The sequence below is a fragment of the Monodelphis domestica genome, chromosome 6, assembly GCF_027887165.1.
Source record: "Monodelphis domestica isolate mMonDom1 chromosome 6, mMonDom1.pri, whole genome shotgun sequence".
NCBI classification, from domain to species: Eukaryota; Metazoa; Chordata; class Mammalia; order Didelphimorphia; family Didelphidae; genus Monodelphis; species Monodelphis domestica.
In genome coordinates, this window is record NC_077232.1 from 290872741 (window position 1) to 290897550 (window position 24810).

General features: G+C 35.0%; 1 protein-coding gene across 1 annotated transcript in view; it reads left to right on the forward strand.

The window, feature by feature from the left end:
- The window catches only part of ADAMTS3 (ADAM metallopeptidase with thrombospondin type 1 motif 3), a 289879-nt gene that overhangs the window by 230146 nt on the left and 34923 nt on the right, over positions 1–24810 (forward strand). Inside the window, exons 6-12 of the mRNA XM_001374936.4 lie at positions 12135–12218; positions 14941–15097; positions 15286–15391; positions 15861–16004; positions 18159–18291; positions 20767–20880; positions 23687–23832. Coding sequence (XP_001374973.1) covers positions 12135–12218; positions 14941–15097; positions 15286–15391; positions 15861–16004; positions 18159–18291; positions 20767–20880; positions 23687–23832 — 884 coding nt within the window. The remainder of the gene's footprint in view (positions 1–12134; positions 12219–14940; positions 15098–15285; positions 15392–15860; positions 16005–18158; positions 18292–20766; positions 20881–23686; positions 23833–24810) is intronic.

Below are 24810 nucleotides of genomic sequence, written 5' to 3' on the forward strand. Positions count from 1 at the left end.
ACACAACTAAAACTAGATTTGAGCAATTGGAAAAACATTAATTGCTAATGGATAGGACAAACTACCATAATAAAAATGACCATCCTACCCAAACTTATCTATTTATTTAGTGTCATACCCATCGAACTTCCAAAAAACTTTTTTACTGAATTAGAAAAAACCATAATAAAGTTCATTTGGAAGAACAAAAGATCAAGGATACCCAGGTAAATAATGGAAAAAAATGCAAAGGAAGGTGGCCTTGCAGTGCCAGATCTCAAACTATACTATAAAGCAGTGGTTATCAAAACAATTTGGTACTGGCTAAGAGATAGAAAGGAGGATCAGTGGAAAAGACGGGGTAAGTGACCTCAGCAAGACAGTATATGACAAGCCAAAAGATCCCATCTTCTGGGACAAAAATCCACTATTTTATAAAAACTGCTGAGAAAATTGGAAGACAGTGTAGGAGAGATTAGATTTGGATCAACACCTCACACCCTACACCAAGATAAACTCAGAATGGGTGAATGGCTTGATTATGGAAACTATAAGTAAATTATGTGAACAGATACGTGTTCACATTATGTGAATTTTCACATATTATATGAATACATGTCAGACCTTTGGGAAGGGGATAATTTTAAAACCAAGCAAGACAGAGTCAAGAAATATAAAATAAATAATTTTGACTACATCAAATTAAAATGTTTTTGTACAAAGCCAACATAACCAAAATCAGAAGGGAAACAACAACCTGGGAAACAATCTTCATAGCAAAAATCTCTGACAAAGGTTTAATTACTCAAATTTACAAAGAACTAAATCAATTGTACAAAAAATCAAGCCATTTTCCAATTGATAAATGGACAAGGAAACGAATAGCCAATTTTCAGTCAAAGAAATAAAAACTATTAATAAGAACATTAAAAAGTGCTCTAAATCTCTTATAATCAGAGAGACGCAAATCAAAACAATTCTGAGGTATCACCTCACACCTAGCAGATTGGATAACATGACAGCAGAGGAAAGTAATGAATGCTGGAGGGGATGTGGCAAAGTCAGGCCATTAATGCATTGCTGGTAGAGTTGTTAATTGATCCAACCATTCTGGAGGGCAATTTGGAACTATGCCCAAAGGATGATAAAAGACTCTCTGCCCTTTTATCTAGCCATAGCACTGCTGGGTTTGTACCCCAAAGAGATAATAAGGAAAAAGACTTGTACAAGACTATTCATAGCTGCGCTCTTTGTGGTGGCAAAAAATTGGAAAATGAGGGGATGCCCTTCAATTGGGGGAATGGCTGAACAAATTGTGGTATATGTTGGTGATGGAATACTATTGTGCTCAAAGGAATAATAAAGTGGAGGAATCCATGGGAACTGGAACAACCTCCAGGAAGTGATGTAGAGTGAGAGGAGCAGAGCCAGGAGAACAGTGTAGAAAGACTGATACACTGTGTTACAATTGAATGTAATGGACTTCTCCCTTATTGGTAATGCAGTGAGCCTGAACAGCCTGGAGGGATATAGGAGAAAAAAAAACTATCTACATTCAGAGGAAAAACTGTGGGAGTAAAAACACCAAAGGAAAAAAAAACAACTGCTTGATTACATGGGTTGAGGGGGATTAGATTGGGGATGCAGACTCTGAATGAACAACCTAGGGCAAATAAGAACAATATGGAAATGGATTCTGGTCCAGGACACATGTAATACCCAGTCGAATTGTTTGTAGGCTACAGGAGGGGAGGGTAGAGGGAGGGGAGGGAGGAATAGAAAATGATTTTTGTAACCAAGGAATAATGTTTGAAATTCACCAAATTAAAAAAATAAATTAAAAAAAGTGGTAGAAAAAAAATTATAAATAATAGGGAAAATTCAAGCCCTTACTTCCTTTCCTTCTTTCCCTCCCTCCCTCCCTCCCTCCCTTCCTTCCTCCCTTCCTTCCTTCCTTCCTTCCTTCCTTCCCACCCTCCCGTCTTCCTTCCTTCCTTCCTTCCTTCCTTCCTTCCTTCCTTCCTTCCTTCCTTCCTTCCTTCCTTCCTTCCTTCCTTCCTTCCTTCCTTCCTTCCTTCCTTCCTTCCTTCCTTCCTTCCTTCCTTCCTTCCTTCCTTCCTTCCTTCCTTCCTTCCTTCCTTCCTTCCTTCCTTCCTTCCTTCCTTCCTTCCTTCCTTCCTTCCTTCCTTCCCTCCCTTCATCTTTCCTTCTCTCCCTTCATTCTTCCTTCCCCTTCAATAATTCAAGATATTTACGTGTCTGACCAATTATCTCTGTATAGCTATATAATGCTACCTGCTAGAAACTGTTTTGATTACAAACAATTTTTAAGGACCATATTTCCTTATAGCCTTGAGTTTCACAAGTCTCCAAAGCTTAGTTCACACTAAAGCAGAATCCCCCACTTAACAGAGATTTCACTAGTTTCATGTTAGACTGACATTAGGATTTGTTTTGGTGAGAGTGGCTCAAGGACTAGAGTTATTTTGCTTTGTCAGAAGATACTGTAACCACAGAATCCTGGCAATCATCTATCCATCACTTCCAACTAGTGTTCATCTGTCCTCTCACAGGAAGTGCTAAATGAAGGCCACCCAGTGCCTCTAGCTATACTTTAGAGTAGAAAAATGTTCTTTACATCAGGAAAAAAATCATCCTGCCCACTACTTCCAGTCTTCATTCTGGGGCTAGGAAGAAAACTTTAATCCATCAAATATTTGAAAATATTATGTTCGCAATGCATCTTCTTCTTTTTTTTATTTTCAATTACTGAATAGAAAGTCACCAACAAATATGAACATTTTCACATATAAATAAGTCCAGAAAACGATTCTACAACTTTGAAAATATACACCTAATTTAGTATAGTGGTATCACCATTGTTATGGCTCTCTGTTTTCCATTCCCACATTTCCTCTCCTCTCTAAGGTGTACCTTTAAAATATTTATTAGTGCTCTTTTGTTGTTGTTCTTTTCTTTTTTTTACTTTGTATCACAAGCACTACTCCCCTACGTTCCCAACTACCTTCTTTTTGCCTTTGCACAAACAGAAGCCCTCCTTTGTAATTAATATAGTCAAGCAAAATATCTAAAAAAAAAGATGTTTCATTGTCCACTCGCAGTCTACACGAGAGATACAAGGCACTCTTCATCATTAATCTTCTTGGATTTCTTTTAAATCATGCTTTTCATCATTTCTTGTGATAATAATTTTTTATTTCATTAATGTACAGTAACTTGTTTAGCCATGCCCCAATTGATAAGCACCTGTTTTGTTTCCAGTTCTTTGCTACTACAAAAAGAACTACTGTAAATTCTTGTGCTCCTGTCCTCTTCTTTGATGTCTCTGGAGTGTTAGCTTAATAATGGTATTCCTGAGTCAATGGGTATCACGTTTTTGTGACCATTGTGGGGGGATAGTTTCATGTTGTTTTCCAGAATGACTGGAGCAATTCAGAGGACCCCTAACAGTGGTACCCTTGCATTCCCAAAGCTTCTTTAATAATTGCCCCCCCCTTTTTGTCATCTTTGCAAATATGGTAGGTAGATAGAAAATCTACCTCAAAGTAGTTTTAATTTTCATTTCTCTAATTTGAAGATTTTTTTCACATGTTTATGATTGCTTAGATTTCTTTCTTTGAGAACTGCTGGTTCATCTCTTCCTACCATTTACAATTACATACATTTACTTTTGTTTTTAAATGTTTATATCATTCCCCTCTTTTCTTGAATTTGTTGCAAAAAATACTTTGCCCCTGATTAATTTACTTGGATCCTCTAGTTGAATTGCTTCTATTTGTTCAAAGACTTTTCAATTTGAAATAATTACAATTGCCTCTCTTATCTCCCATAATCTTCTCTATCCTTTGCTAGAAGGATCAATAATCTGGTTCAACAATGTTTTCCTTTTCACTAAACACTTTCTAATATTTTAAATATCAATATTACTTTTTCTATGTAGCTTATGTATTCATTTGGAGATCATTATTATATATAGTATGGAATGTTAACCTAAGCTTCATTTCTTCCTATAGCTTTCCAGTTTTCCCAGAAGTTATTGCTGAAGAATGAGTCCCTAATTCCAGTACTTTGTGTTCTTGATTTTTATCTAACTCTGTGTTACTGTGGTCAGTTATTTCTGTAGTATGTGTACTTAATCTGTTTCACTGATCAACAACTGTTTTGTTTTAAACCCTGTAGTCTATCTTCTCCCCCAAGCAAATTAGGTGTTATTTTTTTTCCTTTAAAGGTATTTAGAACTTTCCTGAGACTTTATTAAGTCTAAAGAACGACAGACACAGATTATGAATATTACTTTGCTTGAGTACAAAGCAGCCTTGAGGAATTCTAAGAGTGCTCTGTTACTTGACTGGTGGATCAAGTTGGGTAACTCAGTAAAGGGAACTTTGATAAACTGAATCAACTCAAAGTGACAAATGGCTACCTTTGTTCCATCTCCTCCTCAGCTAAGGCTAAGTAAATCCCTCTTTAAAAGAGTTTAACCTAAAATTGTCTCATTTTATTACAATAGCAACCCAAAACTTCAAGGGAACTGAATTGGGTTAAGTCCAGGCCAGAGAAAACCAGTGCCCAATTGGTTTAATGTTGAATGCTTTGTAGTTTAATTGGAGATTTGTTACTGATGGACAACTTTCCTTTGACTTTTTCAAATCATTATTACCTTAGAGATTCTTGAACTTTTTTTTATTTTTATTGATAAAATGTCTTGAGTTTCTCCATTACACGTTTCTAGTGTTTCTCACTCTTAATTTAAGATAGATACCAAGATGGTATCCAACAAAATCCATGTGGGACAAGTTAACTTGTAATCTATGTTGCACTGTATTTTTATGTTTCATTATACATTTCCTAATTCCATTTTGATCTAGTTCTACCACATTCAGGGAGAGTGAGTTTGACACAGCTGGTTTACCATATTAAGTCTAGACCTATGTCTATATTTTTTAATGTTTTATAATAAAAACAATGAAATTTTGCCAAAACCAAGAAAACATTTTCCATATCTAATGATATCATATGACTTATTATTTTCTGTTAATTACATGATCCATTACTTTTATAATTTTCCTAATTTTGAACCAACTTTCATGGCATGAATTCAATCTGACCTTAGTGGATAATATTTTTTAAATGTATCTGTAGATTCTTTGCTAATATCTTATTCAATATTTCTGCATATACTTAATTTTTTTCAAAAGTATTTTTGTAATACATTGTTTCTCTCACTCACCTCTCCCTGATTTGAGTACCAGAAACCTATTTTTATTTAAAATAAGTTTTGTAGGGTGACACATTTCCCTATATTCATAAACAATATATGTAAAATTAGAGTGAATTCATTTTTAAATGTATAATTAATTTGCCTTGTAAATCCAGCTAACCTTATTTTACCCATACCTTCATATTCCTCCTTTTAGGACTTAATGATTCCTAGTTTAAAATTTGATTTATTTAAATTCTTGATTTTTTGCACTAGAAATCTGGTTATTTTATATTTTTGTAAATATCTAGCTCTTTAATTCATCATTTTTGGCATGAAATTGGTCAAAATAATTTTAACAATTTCCTTTATTTCTACTTAACTTGTTACAAATTCTTTTCCACTTTTGATATTCAGGATTTGGGTTTTTGTTATTGTTGTCATTGTCAAATAAGCTAAATTTTCTTATTTTGTTACTTTCTTCACCTTCCAAGAATGCCACTACTACTTTAGTATGAATTTGTTAATTCAATAAAGGATTTTTTTTTGGGGGGGGGAAGAGGTTCTGTTTACTATCTCTATTTTGTCTTCCATTTTCAGTTGTAATTTTATTTGCCTTTTTAAAATTCCCAATTCTTTAATCTGTTTTTTTTTTCTCTTTTGTTAATGAGAGTCTTTAGAAATAAATTTTCCCTCAAGAACCTCTTTGAATATTTCACAGGATTTGGTATGATATTTCTTTTTTGTTTTTTTTTTTTCATTTTTAAGTGAAATTAGCTATTGTTTGTATAACTTGTCCTTTGATCCACCAATTTTAATGACTAAATACATATGTATCTAAGTTTTAATTTCTTTGAATGTCCTTTATTGATTAATGATTTTTATTCCATGGTGGTCAATAAAGGAGATGTTTAATATTTCTGGCTTTCTGAATTTGTTTGTGAAGTTTATATACCCTACTTCACTTTGTAAATGTGCCATACAATGCTGAGAAATATGCATATTCCCATTCAATAATCTCTGTGGAGAAGATGCTGATCTGGGTCCCCTACCCCATCCTATACATTCACTCTGGTACTAATACCTAGGGCCTGAGTTAGTATAGTACTATAATCTGCTGTGATTCTAGGTTCATTAACAATGCAGTTCTAGGTGTTGCCTTTCCTTTCAAGGATATGTAGAAGGTTGTGGTGGTGAGTTCTATATAGGTTCAAATCCCCAATTATTTACATTTGCTCTGGGTTGGCTTCAGGTCTATTTTGGAAATTGGGATGGTCTCCCTCTTCTTTTTTGCCCTTGTTGATTTCTTACTTTGTTTTCTGACTTCAAAATGATTTTTCTACTTCTTGTCTGCATACAGGTTACAAAAATACTTGTTTTCTTTCACTCTAACTCTCTCTTCTCTCTCTCTCTCTCTCTCTTCTCTTCTCTTTCTCTCTGTTTCTGTGTCTCTAATAGAAAGAAATATGGTTTTCATTTAAATAAAATAGAGAGATGGGAAGGAAACTACAAATGTGAAATATTGCATACACTTTCAGATATCACTCTATTGGTAAAATTACCTGACTTTTACTTTGTTACAAGAGACTTTTCATAGTGGGGTTACTCTGTAAATATTTTCAATGTAGAAACAAAACACATTAATAAAACAGAAAATGTAAAAATTTTATCATGATAATTTTTCTGTGTTGGGGATATATTAATAGTTTCACAGGTTTTCAATAAATGCATGGCCTATTATTCTAATTAAATGAAATATTATGAAAGTAATCTGAACTATTTGTAGCAATGAGCTGACTAACTTTATCTGTCTAAAATACTTCTTCATACTCTTTCCTCATTATTATGAGTAGCTAAATTGATTTAGTAAAAAAAGAAAAACTAAGGTTAGCAGTATAGTATTTACAAAACCTATGATGAATATTCAAACCCAAAAAGATGCCATTGGACATAATTTTAATTATTAAATAATTAATTAAGTATTAAATAATTTAATTAAGTATTAAATAAGGTAACATTCATATCAAAATTAACAGAACTACAGAGAATCACATCAAAATTGTCAATTGAAGGACATATTTTGCTTCCAAAATTTGTTATTTCTGGGAATACCACTCCTCAAATGTTCATCACGTATACTCTGTATGTCAACTTATTATTTATTTTATTTGTAGTAATGACTCCTTGTTAGCAGCAGACAGGGCCATGAACACTCATTTATATAACATGATGACATTTAACAAGACTAACTTGCTAGATCATGCCAGCTTTTTTTCTTCATGTTTCTATTCTGGTTCTAGGAAATGTTGACCTTAACCTTCAACTCCAAATGTCAGGATTTTCTGTACTTGCTATTAATTTGATGTCACTGGATTCTTTCAAGCTAGTAACATTTCTATGATGATTGTTAGCATTTAATTCACACAAGATAACTATACTTATAGTTGTGGTTAGTAGTTATGCTATAAGTAAGTATTCTATAAAAGTTTTCCTTATTTCTTGACTGATGGTTTCTGAATTTAGAAAATAACATAGATTTCCTGGGAAATGATGAGAAGGCATTGCAGGATAGAAACACTACTGTAGTAACCCAAGAATGCAGCTTTACAACCAACCATGAATCTCTGTCCAAAATTGTGGGAGAGTCCAGAAGACCTGAGATAAAATCTAAAGTAAGGAAGTAGGGTAGAAAAATGGGCAGAGAAAACCTTACCATAATGATTTATTAGGGCAGCAGGGACACCCAAGACACAAACACAGAAGAAATTAATGATTGCAAAACATTCATAAGCAATGACTCAAAGAAAAACACACCACAAAACTCAAATAAAATCCTTAGAAAATGGGAGCAAGAGTTTTTTCAAAGAGTTAAAAATGTTACAAATGAATGAGAACACTTAAGGGAAATATTTAAAAAGAAATGAGAGCTATGGAAGAAAGAATTGAAAAGGGAATTAATTAATAGCTTGCAGAAGAGGTAGAAAACTGTGCCAAAGGAACAAAATCTCTGTAATGAGAATGAATCAAATAGAAGCCACTGAGTCTATAAGACTATTATTATATAAGACCATATAAGTCTATAAGAAATATTTTTTATAAAATCACAGTGTTGAAAAAGTAGAAGAAAATGTATAGCATTTCCTAGAAAAAACAACTGACCTAGAAAACAGATCAAAGTGAAAAAAAATGTAAGAATCACTGGACTATCTGAATGCCATGATCAAAAAAGAAAGAGCCTAGACCTCTTATTTCAAGTATTTTTTTTAAATATAAATACTCATCCCTCTTAGAAGCAGAGTACAAAGTAGAAATAGAAATAATCCACTGTTCACTTCCTGGAAGAAATTTCAAATGAAAACTGCCAGAATCATCAGTCAAAATTCAGAGCTTCCAAGTCAAATGAAATCCTATGAGCAATTAGAAAGAAATACAAGGGGTCTGCTAGGATCACACACAATTTTAGCTGCCACCACCATAACAGAGAGGAGAACTGGGAATATGATATTCCAGAAAATAAAGGATTTACTTAGAACCAAGAATAACTTACTTGTCAAATTGAATATAATTCTATAAAGGAGAAATGGATATTTCATGTAATAGAGTACTTCAAAGCATTCCTGATGAAAAGAACAATTTTGTTGTTTTTCAGTTGTGTCTGACTCTTCATGATCATTTTGGATTTTCTTGGCAAAGATATTGTAGTGGTTTGTTACTTCCTCCTTCAATTCATTTTACAGATGAAGAAACTGAAGCAAACAGGGTCAAATGACTTGCCCAGGGTCATATAGCTAATAAGTGTCTGAGGCCAGATTTGAACTTAGGAATAAGAACTTCCTGACCCCAGAACTAATATTCTATCCACCATAATATTTAGGTGCCTCCAAAAGACCAAAGCTGTGTAGAAATTCTAAAGTTAGAATCTACCAATTGAGAGAAATATTAAAAGGTAAATAGGAATAAAACAATGATAAGGGACTAAATGAGAATAAATTGCTTATATTCCAATATAGGAAGATGACAAATGTGTCATCACCCTGTGACCTATCAATTTTCATGAATCAAAGCTCTTTCAACATGTTTTGATGATCTTAAGATAAATACAGAGAAAAGAAGTGTATGTTGGGGAATGGGGAGGAAAGAAAAGAAATATTAGGAAAAATTATCCCACATGATTGGGATGGGAGTCTAAGAGTGTGTCTAGAAATTGGGGAATAATTGAATAAATTATATCATATAAATGTAGGGGAATACATTTATGTTATATGAAGTGATAAAGAGGATTTTTTCAGAGAAATCTGGAAGACCTGTATGATTTGATGACAAGTGTAGTGAACAGAATCAGGAAACCAATTGATATAATGACAGCAATATGGTAAAGGTAAACAAATTTTTAAAAAATCTATTTATTTATTTTAAGAAATTTTTCCCATGGATATATGATTCATGTTCTCTCCTTCCCCTCTTCCCTCTCCCCTCCCAGAGCTAACAGGCAATTCCATAAACTGGGTTTACATGTGTTATCATTTGATACCTACTTCCATATTATTCATTTTTGTAATTTGTAATCTTTTAAAACCAAAATCCCAAATTATATACCCATATAACAAATGATAAATCATACATTTTTCTTCTGCATTTCTGCTCCCACAGTTCTTTCTCTGGATGTGGATAGCATTCTTTCTACTAAGTCATTCAGGATTGTCCTGGATCATTGTATTGCCATTAATAGCAAAGTGAATTACATTTCATTGCCCCATAATGTTTCAGTTACTGTGTATAATGTTCTCCTGGTTCTGCTTATTTCACTTCACATCAGTTCCTGGAGATTTTTCCAGTTCATACAGAAATCCTCCAGTTCATCATTCCTTATAGCACAATAGTATTCCATCACCATTAGATACCACAATTTGTTTAGTCACTCCCCAATTGAGGGACATCGCCTCATTTTCCAATTTTTGCTACCACATAAATTACAGCTATGAACAACCATTTTTTATTATGTCTTTGGGATATAAACCCAATAGTGGTATTTCTGGATTAAAGGAATAATTCCAAATCAAAAGGCAAACAACTTTGAAAGAATTAGGAAATCCTATCATCCTAATTTAAATTGGAGACAACTGACAAGGAAATATGCTATTCTCTCCTTGACAAAGAAATTAATAACTCAGTGCAGAATGAGAAAAACAATTTTTGGACATGGCCAATGTAGAGATTTGTTTGGATACATGTTTGTTGTAGGGTTTGTTTTTCTTTTGTTCTCAAGGGTGGGAGGAGGTAGGGTAAGAAAGCAAACTTTTCTTAACTTAAAAAATCCACCATTAAAATAAATTCAAGTTAACCAATTCTACATTTTAACTAATTGTTAGCAGATTTCTTCAAAGTCTATTCTAAGGAACAGATTGAAGTTAATGACTAAAATGTTGGCTTTGAGTTATCAATAATTTTGCTGTCTCATTATTACCCAATAGGGTGGGTCACAAAAGGTAACTATTTTAATAGGATAGAGATGATATTTAGTACTGCTTCTTGAGCTACTTTGATGATGGATTTCCATTTCCAAATAGAATGATGAGTGTTTCTCCAAGAAAAAACAAACAAACAAACAAAGGCAATTAATTGCTTGTCGTAGGAAGCCAGTGTTGCCTGTTGGATAGAGCATGAGGTCTGAGGTGGAGAAGCTTGACCCTAATCCTGTCTCTAATGCATATGACCTCTGTGACCATAGGTAAATTATTTGACCTCTGTGGGTATCTATTTTCTTATCTGTAAAATGAGGTGATTGAACTAGGTGGTGAGATCCCTTCCTGCTTTAGATCTCTGATCTTAAGATCCTACCAATTTAAAGCACTTTTCATGCCTTGAAGTGCTAAATATTTCCATAATAGAATGTAAGCTTCTTGAAGGCAAGTATCTTATCTCCTCTGAGGTCATCCTTCTATAGTGTCAAGAATCAGAGAAACCAATATGTGAAGCCTTCTGTTTGATACTAACTAGCTATGTGACCACTGATAAGTCTCTCTCTCTCTAAGCCTTGGGTTTTCTCCCTGTATATAGGAGATGAAAATACTTAAAAGTTCCCAGTGGTGAAGATAAAAAGAAGTTATTCCTGTAGTGTAATTTGTCTTTCCTTTCATTATATGAATTTGTAAAAAGTCAACTGTTGAGGACTTCTTGTAGGTTCAGTGTATAGAGAACCATGTTCAAATCTGGTCTCAGACACATTCTAGGTGTGCAACCCTGGACAAGTCATTTATTAACCCTCATCACCTCACCCTTACCATTAGTCAACCATAGAACCAAAACATAGTATTGATGCTTAGAAAGCAAAGGTTTAAAAAAAGTCAATTGTTTTCTCAGACTCCTTCAGCACTCACATATAGTAGGTCCAAATGAAAAAGCAACACTCATCCAGAAAGACATTTCTTTGTCTCTCAGTAAATTTGGCCATCCCAGTGAATGATGGTTGAACACAGAACTTTGATTCCTCTAGTCCCATTTCTACCAGTAAGTGTGTGAGCTTAGGGATGTCACTTACCATTTGGACATCATGCTTTCCTTACCAGCAAAATTTGGCCTTGACTTTGATTCAAGAACTCTGTGGCCTCTTTTGGTACTAACATTCTTTGATTCTAAAGTGTCTCTATCCTAATTATTATTTACAAATTTCCACCTGACTTTTAAAATTAAACAAAATATATACAGTAAAAGTTGTGATTCTTCCACCTATGAGCACATGTCCTTTCCTAGGATGTGTCTTTCTTTGTCTCCTGATAAAATGGCTTCATCTCCAAGTTCAAATTGATTCTAGGGTGCTAGTGAAATTGGATCTAGCTGTATCCACACACTGTTGCTAAGAGAGGCAAAGTCAGCTTATTTTTGTCCTATCCATTTTTGATGCCTTCCTTTGAAATCTTGCCTGCTTTGTTTCTAGGTTAATGAAATTTACCATGATGAGTCACTTGGGGTGCATATCAATGTTGTGCTGGTACGCATGATAATGCTGGGCTATACCAAGGTAAGAATGGTCTTTGAAGCCATGTATGGAACTTGGACCAGAACTCCAGATGTGGTTATTTGGGAAATCTTGGACACCCAGTAGCTATAGCTCCAAATAACTCAGAACTGATTATTCTGAGCTGAAATAAAGGAATTATCTCTATAAGAAATGAAAACTCCCATACCTCATCCAAAGAGGCATTTGCTTGTCTCTTTTAGTACTTGGAGGGAATTAATCTCTGATTTTAACCAATTGAAATGATGAGTCTGTTCCAGTAAGCAGATTCTTTAACTGAATAAGGAGGCCTCAGAGAGGCACAAATGTAAAAACTTACAATTTTCTACTAACTCCTATACTTCTAAAGGTAGGTAAATGTCTTATACATCTTTGTATATATTCCCACAATTCCTTACTCAAAATATATATTTGTTGAATGAATGAATATGATTCAATTAAAAACAAACTGCTTAGGAATAGTTTCAGTGAATTGAGAGCCAAGATTAAAGATGAAAGGTCTTGGGTTCATTCTAGCCTCCAATTCTTCCTAGCTGTGTGACTCTGGGCAAGTCACTTAACTCCAGTTGTTTAGCTCTTATCTTCTGCCTTGGAACCAACTTATTATTGAATCTAAGACAGAAGGTAAAGGTTTGTTTTTTTTTTTAAAGAAATAAAATAAAGAAAAACTGTTTAATTAATCATTGAATTGTGCCTACATTATTTACTAATGGTTTACCTACATATATTATTTTTTAGAAACATCCTTTCCTTTATGGAGAAAAGTATAATTTTTTCATTTAGATCTTTTTCTTTTTAAAGGGAAAGGATGGGAGAACAAAAATTGGAGATTCATTAAAAATATGTGACTTTGTTTTCTTTTTTTATACATTATTTTATTTGGTCATTTTCAAACATTATTCATTAGAAACAAAGTTCATTTTCTTTTTCTCTACCCCCCCCCCCCCGCTCCATGATGATGCATGATTCCTCTGGGTATCACATGTGTCCTCAGTCTGAACTCTTTTCCATGTTGTTGGTATTTTCATTGAGGTGTTTATTAAGAGTCTCTCCTCAATCATATCCCCTCCACCCCTGTAATCAAGCTGTTGCCTTTCCTCGGTGTACTCCCCCTGTTTGTTCTCTGCTTGAGGGTAGTGGTGTTTTTTCTTTTTGATCCCTGCAGATTGTTCAGGGACATTGCATTGCCTCTAATGGAGAAGCCCATTACATTTGATTGTACCACAGTGTATCAGTCTCTGTGTACAATGCTCTCCTGGTTCTGCTCCTCTCACTCTGCATCAATTCCTGGAGGATGTTCCAGTTCTCATGGAATTCCTCCACTTTATTATTCCTTTGAGCACAATAGTATTCCATCACCAACATGTACCACAATTTGTTCAGCCATTCCCCAATTGAAGGGCATCCCCTCATTTTCCAATTTTTGAATTGATCCAACCATTCTGGAGGGCAATTTGGAACTATGTCCAAAGGGCGATAAAAGACTGTCTGCCCTTTGCTCCAGCCATAGCACTGCTGGGTTTGTACCCCAAAGAGATAATAAGGAAAAAGACTTGTACAAGAATATTCATAGCTGCACTCTTTGTGGTTGGCCAAAAAATTGGAAAATATGACTTTTATTAGCAGGCATTTCTTATAAAATAGCTGAGTACAGCTGGCCTTTAAAATGCCACTTCTGTGGTCTCCAAGAAAAACCCACTCCATATCAGACAATGAAATTTTGCTTTTGATATATTTTAATTTTATTTAATTGTAAAGGTCTAATAGGGCAGATAGGAAGTCTAATTTTACAGTTTCCATAATATTTAAATATGGATTTTTCTTTAGTTTTTCTCTTGCCAGATTTGAAATACTAATGAGCTTGTTCATTTAGGAAAGAGAAAGAAGGATCATTGTGTTAGCATTTCATTTTTTATTAACCATCATCCCTTTATCTCCTTCTGGTGAGATAGTCTTTCACTGAGCCGTAGTTAGTCTCTATAGCCTAACCTACTTTATCTCAATCACAAAGAATGTAAGCAGATCCCAGCTGGTGACCTTAAGGGTCAGGAATTAGTAGTTCTATCATTTGTTAGGGATGTATGTGTTCTGCATGGAATCATCCATAGTTATTTTATGAAGAATATAAACACTGATAAATTCATTTGTTGAGTTACACAAGCCAATGCAGGAAATATCTTAGCCTCTTAACCCAAGAGAACTGTTATACAACAGAGAATCTTGTCATTCAGATAATGCTTAAGACATAATAGACACATAATAATAATGACTTGTTTATTTGTCTTAGACATTCCTAGCAAATGAGACTTTTTACCTACCATTTTGATTATTGGGAAGAGGTAGCATCTATATCTTGCTTCCTCTTCTCCCTATTACAGCATGTTATGCTCTGTAAATAGACACTTTAGAAAACATTTTTAATAAGTAATATTTTTACTCTCCCTCTCACCTTCCATAACATTGAAAAAACAAAAACAAAATATCAGAAATTTCTTTGTCCTAATATACCCTGAATCTATCTTTTCTCTTTTAAGAGATGGATGGTATTCTTTCTCATTGACCCTCTGAAATGCATCGAGCTCACTTATCTATTTCCCAGATCATTAGACCATAAAAGTAATTGTCTAAGAATTAGAAGTACACATGTTTCATTTCTAAAAAAGGCCCAGAATGTAGGCTTTGAGATAATGTGGCATGCATATCTTTAATTTATTTTATTGTTCAGTCTATCAGTCTCATTGAAAGAGGAAATCCATCTAGGAGTCTGGAGAATGTATGTCGCTGGGCATGCCAGCAGCAGAAATCGGATCCCAACCATCCTGAACACCATGATCATGCCATTTTTTTAACGAGGCAAGACTTTGGCCCTGCTGGTATGCAAGGTAATGATATCATCACATAAGGGGAGATGATTATTCCTATGTAACCCCCAAATCAGATACCAGCTCAGTGCCTATAGTTTCATATTATTCATCTCTATTTTCTCTTTCTAACATCTTCATTAATCAAGCAGCATTTTCTTATGGATTTTCAATTGAAATGAAATTAAAAAAAATCTTATTCTTTACAGGGTATGCACCAGTGACTGGAATGTGTCATCCAGTAAGAAGCTGTACCTTAAATCATGAGGATGGTTTCTCATCAGCCTTTGTAGTAGCCCATGAAACTGGCCATGTGTAAGTACCACTCTTCACGACCAAGGCACAGAAAGCAAAAGCAAATGATTTTTTGGTTCCTCCTTCTTCCATTTGTGTTTGTCCTATGGAAAGAGGCATGTCAGCTCTCCATTTTGGTTCCCCTCCCACTGCCTATATTTCTAAGCCAGGGAAGAGATCATGTGCTGAAACCATGAATGAGTGGCTGCAAGTTGGGGCATCCATGCTGGGCTCAGGTATAGCTGTGAAGCCACAAGCAAGATACTCTCATTTCCATATTGACTATGGTTTCTCAAAGAAAGTTAGCTTTTCTCTCACTTGACATAAATGTTCTCATTGGTGTTATTTTGGGGTTTGTTTGGAGTAATTGCACCAGATCTTCTTTTCATGAACAAGTATTAAACAAATTTAACATCCTCATGCCAGTTCCCTTTACTCATTGATATGCCTTTGGTTTCTTCTGATCAGATCTTGTTTGGGGTTTTTCTAGGTTAGGAATGGAGCATGATGGTCAAGGAAACAGGTGTGGTGATGAGACAGCAATGGGAAGTGTCATGGCACCTTTGGTACAGGCAGCATTTCATCGCTATCACTGGTCCCGGTGCAGCGGCCAGGAATTAAAAAGATATATACAGTAAGAACTCCTTGGGCATCTATGGAGAGTATTGGGATACTGTAACTTGAAAACAGAGACAGGAGCTGTCCTAGTCTAGTCTTGGTCATGTGAATATATCTGAAACAAAGAATAAGTTATCACTCAAAATAATTTCATATGATTGTAGATTTTGAGCTGGAAGAGATAATAAAAGTAATTAATTAATCTATCAATCAATGCCACTCACTTATTAAGAACCAGTCTACATGCTGTGCTAGATGCTAAGGATATTAAATTAAAATATGTATCTAGTCACATGCCCTTGTTTTAGAGAGGACCACAGATTTAGAACTTGGTGATCATCTGGTCAAACTTTTATTTTGAAGATGAACTGAGCCCCAAACAGATGTGATTTGCTCAAGGGCATAAAAGTGTTATCAGGGGTGGGATCTGAGCCCAGGTCTTTTACTTCTTTGACTGGCATTTTTCTTTCCTTGGGTTTTGAAGGTTTTTATTTTTTATTTTATTTTATTTTATTTATTTAGATGAGTTAGAATATTTTCCCAGGATTAAAATAATCATGCTCTTTCCCTCCCTTCTCCCCACCCCCTCCCAAATCTGTCACATAATTCCACTGGGTTTAACATGTGTCATTGATCAAGACCCATTTCCATATTATTAATATTTGCACTAGGGTGATCGTGTAGAGTCTACTTTCCCAGTTTGACTGGCATTCTTGACCATATCCTTTGACCATATTCTTGGATGCTAGATTCAGTTGGGTGAATTAATCTATGATGACACAAAGACAGTATATGAAACACATCCAAAATCATATTTAAATTTATTTATAAAAGCTATAAATTCCTCTCTTTTAAGTTCACCAAAAATATCTCTTGAGACAACTCTTGTATTTGCCAGAATGACAGGAATGATATGTGCCCCATCTTGCTCTCAGGTGATTTTAATTTCTCTCCTTGGCTGCTATAACTTTGAAAGCATTGTCATTTTGTGTAGCTTGGAAGAAATGAATGTTTTTGTATGACTACATCTATCCAAATGGTGTCCTTGAGTTTCGTGTTTTTTTTTTAATCAATGCCACATCAGTATTTTACAGGCAGCAGTTCTGTCTGAGATAGTGGTTTGGTTATAGCATAAGTCAATGAATGGTCTGATCCTGAAGAATATTTTGAAGTCTGAGTCTGCAGAGATTTGTCATCTGTTAGTTTTTTAAAAAATAAAGAGTTTCTGATCTACAGCCCTAGATACCAGTCATACCTTTTCTCTCACATTTGATCAGTGCTAAATTTCTAGTCTTCAGTGATGTGTGTTGACAGTTTGTGTTATTTTCTTGCATAATCTCCACTGCTTAGTGAGTCCAGACTCCTTGAGGATTACATTAAAAGCCTTTTCCATCTTGTGGAATTTTGCCCTCATGATAATAAAATATCATTTGGACTAGAGGAGTGTAAAATTCCTAGTGTATACCAAGAAGAGATAAAGACAGAACATTCCGAACTTGAATCCAGAGATCAAATTGAAGCAATAAGCAAAAACATTTGTACTTCTCCAGATGAGATACATAAATATATCACGAAAGCTGTGGCTAGATATGTCCAAAGATTTACTGGCCTCCTGAAATCAACACTCAGTGGGAATAATATGCTGAAAGCAACAACGCCTCGTCACTGCTAATCTTCCCTGCAATTTCAGATTTGTATAAGGAACTTTAACAGATGTGAAGTGTATCTAACAGTAACTCATGCAATGTTAATGAAATATAGTCCTTATCGCCCAGAGGCAGCTATGGAAAGATAAATATTTCTTGGTCAAAAAGGAGGAAGCCAGTTGATACCATATTCTCAGGATATATAATAAGTAGGCTGAAAATGTGCAGAAATACTTTTAGAATCAGCAGATATAGCTTCAGGCATCAATAGTAACTTACATTAAATTAATACAATGCAATCAAAAATGATGCATGTTGATGGAGGATATGAAACAGCTTTACTGTAAGAGTAGAATCAACCAGCCTTTGAGGAAAACATACACATGAACTCAACCTCATTTTCTTTCTCTCCTTGCTCCTCCTTTGTCTCTGTCTCTTCCTTCTTTCTTCTCTTCATTATGGTTGTTATCTTCATAGAAATATGTCCAAAAGCTTAACTGCATTCATTATTTACCTTCTCACAGTTCCTATGACTGTCTTCTTGATGACCCTTTTGAACATGATTGGCCCAAACTCCCAGAATTGCCAGGAATCAATTATTCCATGGATGAACAATGTCGCTTTGATTTTGGTGTTGGGTACAAAATGTGTACTGCGGTAAGTCACCCAGAGTCATGTTGAAACTCAATGATGAAATCTGTGCACCTAATTTTGTTTAAATAAGTGATGTTCCACACAAACAATCCTCATGTGGATTAATAAATCCTGCGGCAGAAGGTGACTGGACTCAGCTCCACAGAGACTTAGCAACAGAAGGAAAAGATTTTCTTGTCACTCAGAAACCTCCGCGAGGGAGTCTAGTTCTGATTATTGGTTTTTTTGCACTAAGACTTTTAAAGGACAGGGATGGAAAGATCTACAAGAAAAGACAGTAGTTAACCTGAATGATTTCCCTTAGATTTCCTTGAAATACATCATCCTTTTTCCATTTAAATTAGAACAAGCTAAGTTCCTTTGTCTCATAATAGATTGTATTCTTACTGCAAATAATTTAAAAGCACCCTACCTGCCTTTGCCTGACATTTTCCAGGAGGGAAGTTTTGGGAGTAAGAAAGAGAATCTTGTTGAATATGATATAGAAAATATACATATATGACAGATATAAATATAGATCTAATAGTGAGGGAGGGAGAATTATCTCAAGTCTTGATGCTACTATAATTAACGAATGTGGGTAATTCTGGAGTTTATCTATAGAGCTGAAAAAATCTATAGAGTTGGTCTATATATGCAAATACATGTGTGTGTATATATATATATATATTTACTTTGTGTGTCTATACACAAATATATATATAAATGCACTTGTAGCTATCATATATACACACATATATATGCATATTATTTGTCTATCAGTGTAACATGTTAGAAAGGACATTAGATTTGAAGTGAGAACTCTTGGGTTTGATCCCCAGCTCTGATATTTTGCATGCATGACAATAGGCAATTGACTATTTCTCTGAGCCCCACTTTCCTCATCTACATATAAGACAATATTATCCCTGATATAAGATTACTGGGAGAAAAATCCTTTGTGAATAATGGAACGCTGTTCAGGATGTCCTAGAGGTCATAGTTTAATTTTAAACTTTTCAAGCTCAAAATTTGTATATTATCCTAGAGGCAATTAGGAGCTACTGAAGATTTTTGAACAGGGAAATAGTATGGTCAAACATGTGCTTTAGTTTTGGTACTGGTGGGGTAGATGGATTGGAGAGAGGAGAGCCTGGAGAGACTTTAGTAGCAAAAAGAATATTGACAGGCCTGGATTCTGAGAGCCACTGGGTCAGGTTCTATGCTTCAAATTGAAAGGAGCAGGTTTCCAACAGTCACACTGAAGCTGAAAGTGAAGCCTGGAAGGTGAAGATCTGATATCTCCTGGACTCCCCTGGACAGTTAGCAAGCAGCCTCTTTGAATTCCGCTAAACGAGGGTGAGAGGACATCTCCATACACTCTGGTGGACAGAGTGAAACTTGGAGAAAACCTCTTATCCCTGGGACAATTGAGGACTCAGCTGGATTCCTGTACCTGACCCACCAAGGACTCTGTGTGTGAGAAACCTGGTTCCCTGTTGGACTTACCCTTAGGAAACTTAGGTATTTAGTTAGAGTCCTTAGATAATGGGTTTAATAACAGGGTTGATTGTCATATGCTAATCTTTTCCCCTCATTCCCAAAACCTTTCCCTTATCTGTTAATAAATTCAATTTTTATTTATATGTGCCTTCTCCTTCTGTGTAATCTTCCTTTCCCCCTTTCCTAAAAATCATTCTAACAATTCCCTATATAATGAATATATAATTATAAATAAATATACTCCTTTATGTATGGATCTAAATTTATCTATGTATCTCTGTCTGTCTGTCAATAGAAGCCTGTGTTTGTGTATATATATGTGTATGTGTGTGTAGGTTGTTAAATACCAAATTATATATTAGGAAATAACTTCCTTACCTAAGAATTCCCCATGTCAGTGAAATCACCAATATATATACTCCCCAAATAATATATCCACCAAATATTATCTTCCTTTTTTATTTTATTCAAGTGAATTAAAACACATATGATTACTGTTATAATTATTTACTTAGTTTATATTTATAGAGATTTAATGTAACCATTTTGATTGAAGCTTTGTCTTACCTCAAATTTGAATAATATCACTGGATCTTTCTTATATCACAATATTGAGAATTTAATTATATATAAAATGACACAGTTTTGCATATTTAAGGATGGAAAGGACCTTGAAGTCAAGGTCCTCATTTTACAGATGAGGAAACTAAGGTGAATATATATGGAGAAATATATTTAGTAGAGGAAGCAAAAACATGATTAGTTTCCACATATTTAGAAAAAATCCTAGCAATTTATTAATGTGATATTTTAGATAAATAAAAAAAGATTCCTATTACAGGAATTGCATAAGGGATCATTCTATGTAAAGCATAGTTTGATATTTGCTAATGAACTGAAATGTGATATAAAGAACAAGCATGGTATAAGCAGATTTAAAAGATATTATTGTTGATACAATGTTGATACAATGAAGCATTTTATTCTGTGTTTCAGTTCCGAACCTTTGACCCATGTAAACAGCTATGGTGTAGCCATCCAGATAATCCCTACTTCTGTAAGACTAAGAAAGGACCCCCACTTGATGGGACTGAGTGTGCCCCTGGGAAAGTGAGTATCTATCTCATTCACATTTTAATCTTAAAATCTTCTGTTGTGTGTTTTTATAAAGAAGAATGACAAGTTATAGAGTGCATTTTCCCTCCTGTCACCACCTCCCCTTTTATATTGGCAAGTCTAAATAACCATTGGAGTTTCAGATTTCACTATAACTAGACTCTGAGTTAAAATTTAAAGCACTAATACCCTTAATGCATCTTGTACTCTCTTGGTAGGACTGAATTTGCTTTCTCTAATCTCTAATATCCAATCTCTAATCGCTCTAATCTAAAACTATCTCAGCATTGATGTTTTGCGACTCCACATAAAAGAATTTCTTGCTTTACTGGGAAAGCTGTCCAGAGTACCATAAACTTAAAAGGGATATAGGTAGGACTATTTAGACAACTCTGGTGAATGAACAGACTATAGTACTCATGAGGGAAAACAATGAATGAAACAAAAGGACAGAAAAAAATATATTGATATCTCCAGTTGACAGATTTGGCTACATTAGCAATAAAATAATATAGCTATAGAATGACTAAGAATCTTTTTCCTAATGACTTTGGTCTTGCTAGGGCACCTTGTTCACTATTCTTTTTAAACTTTATCCAAATTGTTTTATTTATAGCTCCACAGAGTTGCCAAAATGATAGTCCTAGAATACAGATTTATTCCTCCACTCCAAAAACTCCAGTGGTTCCCTAGATCTATTACAGATTTCACTTTTGGGGCATTCATAAGTTGCCTCTAAACTACATTTTCTAGCTTTATGGCTTTCTTGGTTCAAGAAAACTGGCCTTGCCATGCCTCATTCTGACATTCCATTCCAAAGATCTCCATGCCTTCTTACTGGCTATGGCCCTTTTCATTTACGTCAAAGGTCACCTCCTTTATGAAACCTTTTCTGAACTGTGCATTATATTTTCCCTCCCAATATTACCCTGTATATATTTTTATATACTTACATATACATGTATGTATGTGCACATATGTACTTATGCATATGTGATACAACATAGCATTCTATCATACATAGATATCTCATGCAATGTAAGTTCCTTAAGGGCAAGGACTGTCTCATTGTTTTTGTATCCCCATTTCCTAGCACTTAGCACTCGATAGACACTTCAGTGCTTATAGATGGATTTATTGTTAGTTTATATTTTATAGTAGTCCTATATTCACACAGGCATCTATTTCTTAAAGCAAAAGCAGCAAGCCAAAGCCCAAACTTCACAAACAGATAAATTTAGAGTTGCTGTTTTATTTTAAAATAAAAGTTCTCTGGGAGGATTCCTTTAATTAGACAGTTCTCCTCAAAAACCTGCATGGTGATCCATCCTGTGCCACTTTTTACCCATGTGAGTATTGGCAATTCCCTTAATCTTTCAGAGTGCAAGTCTTTTCACCTAACTTATAAAGTTGTTTTAAAGCTCAAAAGAGATAGTGTGTGAGAAAGAGGTTTAAAAAGAAACGTGTCTACAGATATAGTTGATTATTGTTGTTATGTAAATCAATTCATGCCACTGCTACTATTATTGTAAAGGATTTAAATCTTGCATTTGGAGGAGCTCCAAGACTGTAGTTGATGATATACATGAGAGAGGGTAGAATCAGAACATCCTTCATTTGAGTGCCCTGCATGCCCAGCATTCTTGTTAGACATGACAGGCTCCTTCAACTTTAATGTGGACTCAGTGACTTTAGAGCTGGGATAGGGTCATTCTCTGGAAACTCTTCTCCCTATTCTGGAAAGTTATAAGCAATGAAATCATAAAAAATCTCTTAAGTTAATGCTTTTGTTCTCATCATGTGAATAATTTTTAAAAATCCTTTCATTCTGCTCAGCTTTTTTTCATGTTTCTGGTTATTTTAGTTACTTGGTTTCACTTAAGAAAAAATGTTTTACAATCTATATCTAAATTTCTCTTTTTCCAATGCAAATTTTAGGTTTATATATTATGTTTCGGGTTAATTTTAAATGTTTTCTTTAACTGGGAAGTGGAAAACAAGAGGGCTTTTATCAATCAATCAATCAATAATCAGTAAGTATTTGTAAAGGGTCCATTACTTTCTAAATACATATATTCTATTGTGAGAGACAGTATGTGTGTGTGTATATATGTATATATACATACATGCACATATGCACACATGGTATCATAAAGCATTGGACAAGACTGAAGCAATTGAAATATGTATATCAACATATGTATGTTCATGTGTGTGCTACTCTTTCCTTTCCCCCTTATTAAATGTTAGTGTTTCTCTTATCTCTGGGATCAAATATAAAATCCAATTTGGCATTTAAAATCTTTTACAACCTAGCCTCAGTCTAGATTATTTACTTCCTACCCCTCTATGTACTCAGAGGTTCAGACAGACTGACTTCATTCCTTTATTATTCTTTACACAGAACATTCCATCACTCATCTGTCTGTATCTTGGCATTGGCTGTGCTCCATATATGAAATGTACCCCCTCCTCACCAATGCCCCCCCAGATCAGAACTCAAGACTTTCCCTAGGTGCTAGTGCCTTCCCCACCACGGTCACCTTCAATCTTCCCTTGGGTATATTTTGTTTTGATCAGTATTTGTTCATGTTGTCTCCTATTAGAATGAAAACTCCTTGAAAGCAAGGATTATTTTACTTTTGTCTTTTTATCTCCAGCATTGGCATAGAATGGGCACTTACTGTTAATTGATTGATATGGTTCAGCATGCGAATTATTTTTATATTATTAATTCATTATTAATTTATCAATATTAATTAATGGTAACAATCCAGTTCATGTCATGATTTTCCTTAAGTGGTGCTACAAGGGTCACTGCATGTGGAAGAATGCTAACCAGGAGAAGCAGGATGGAAACTGGGGATCCTGGACCAAATTTGGCTCATGTTCCCGGACATGTGGGACAGGTGTTCGCTTCAGGACCCGCCAGTGTAATAACCCAATGTGAGTCAGAGGATATCTTATGTAATTGTATAACTTTTGTTATTAGTAAGCTGTTGACATGGTAGACTTGAACCCTAACATCAGAGCAATTTTAGAGTAACAAATCCCATTTGGAATTTTTGGCAACGAATAAAAAGCAAGAGTCCATAAAAGTTTCTAATAAACTTGTCCAAATTGGAAAAAGCAAGAAATAAACCTTATGTGGGTAGCATTCCTTATGGGTTAACCCCTCTGACGTGGCACTTTTATTCCCAGGTTGAGCTCCCCAAAGGCAGCTGCTACTTTCAGGCTCCAGGGTGGAAAGTGTAGGTCTATACTTTGAATGCCATTTCTTAAGAGCCTTGACTAGTGGGTTTCCCATCAGTAGTCAGCCAAAGCAAAGGTATTTACCAAGATGATGTAGTGAAAGCAACAACTGTACTTCCTCCCTAAATGCAACATTTGTAGGAGGAGCTGGCACAAGCTTAGACTCCAATGGTAGAGACCCACAAAGAACTTTTGTGGGCAATGTTACTCACTCCCCTGCCCCTTAGTTTCTTTTCTGTAGAGTCCTCACAAAACTTTTTGCTGTCATTCCCATATGGGCTGTTCACCTGGTATTCCAGAATCTGCTTCTCTCTGTGGCTTGATGCTTGATTACCAGGTCGGTCTACAGCCAGTTCTATTCTTTTTCTGCCAGAGACCCCACTCTTCTAACCTGCTCCCGGCCTCAAGAAACTTCTTCTCTGTGTCAGTGTCTGTCAGGAGTGCCATATTGTCATCAACTACAACTTTAATTCTCTTGAACTGACTCTTTAAGTTCTGGATAGGTGTTTTCCCTTGGAAAATAGCCCCACTACTGGATGCTGTGGCCAATGGAGAGAAGGGAGAGAAAAGGAGAAACAGCCCCTCTGTTCCTTTTGCAGAAGTAGTTTCTTTTAAGGGCTGGTTTATTGTCTTATTTTGAACTCCTGGAGCAGACCTTCCTGAGCTCTCTAA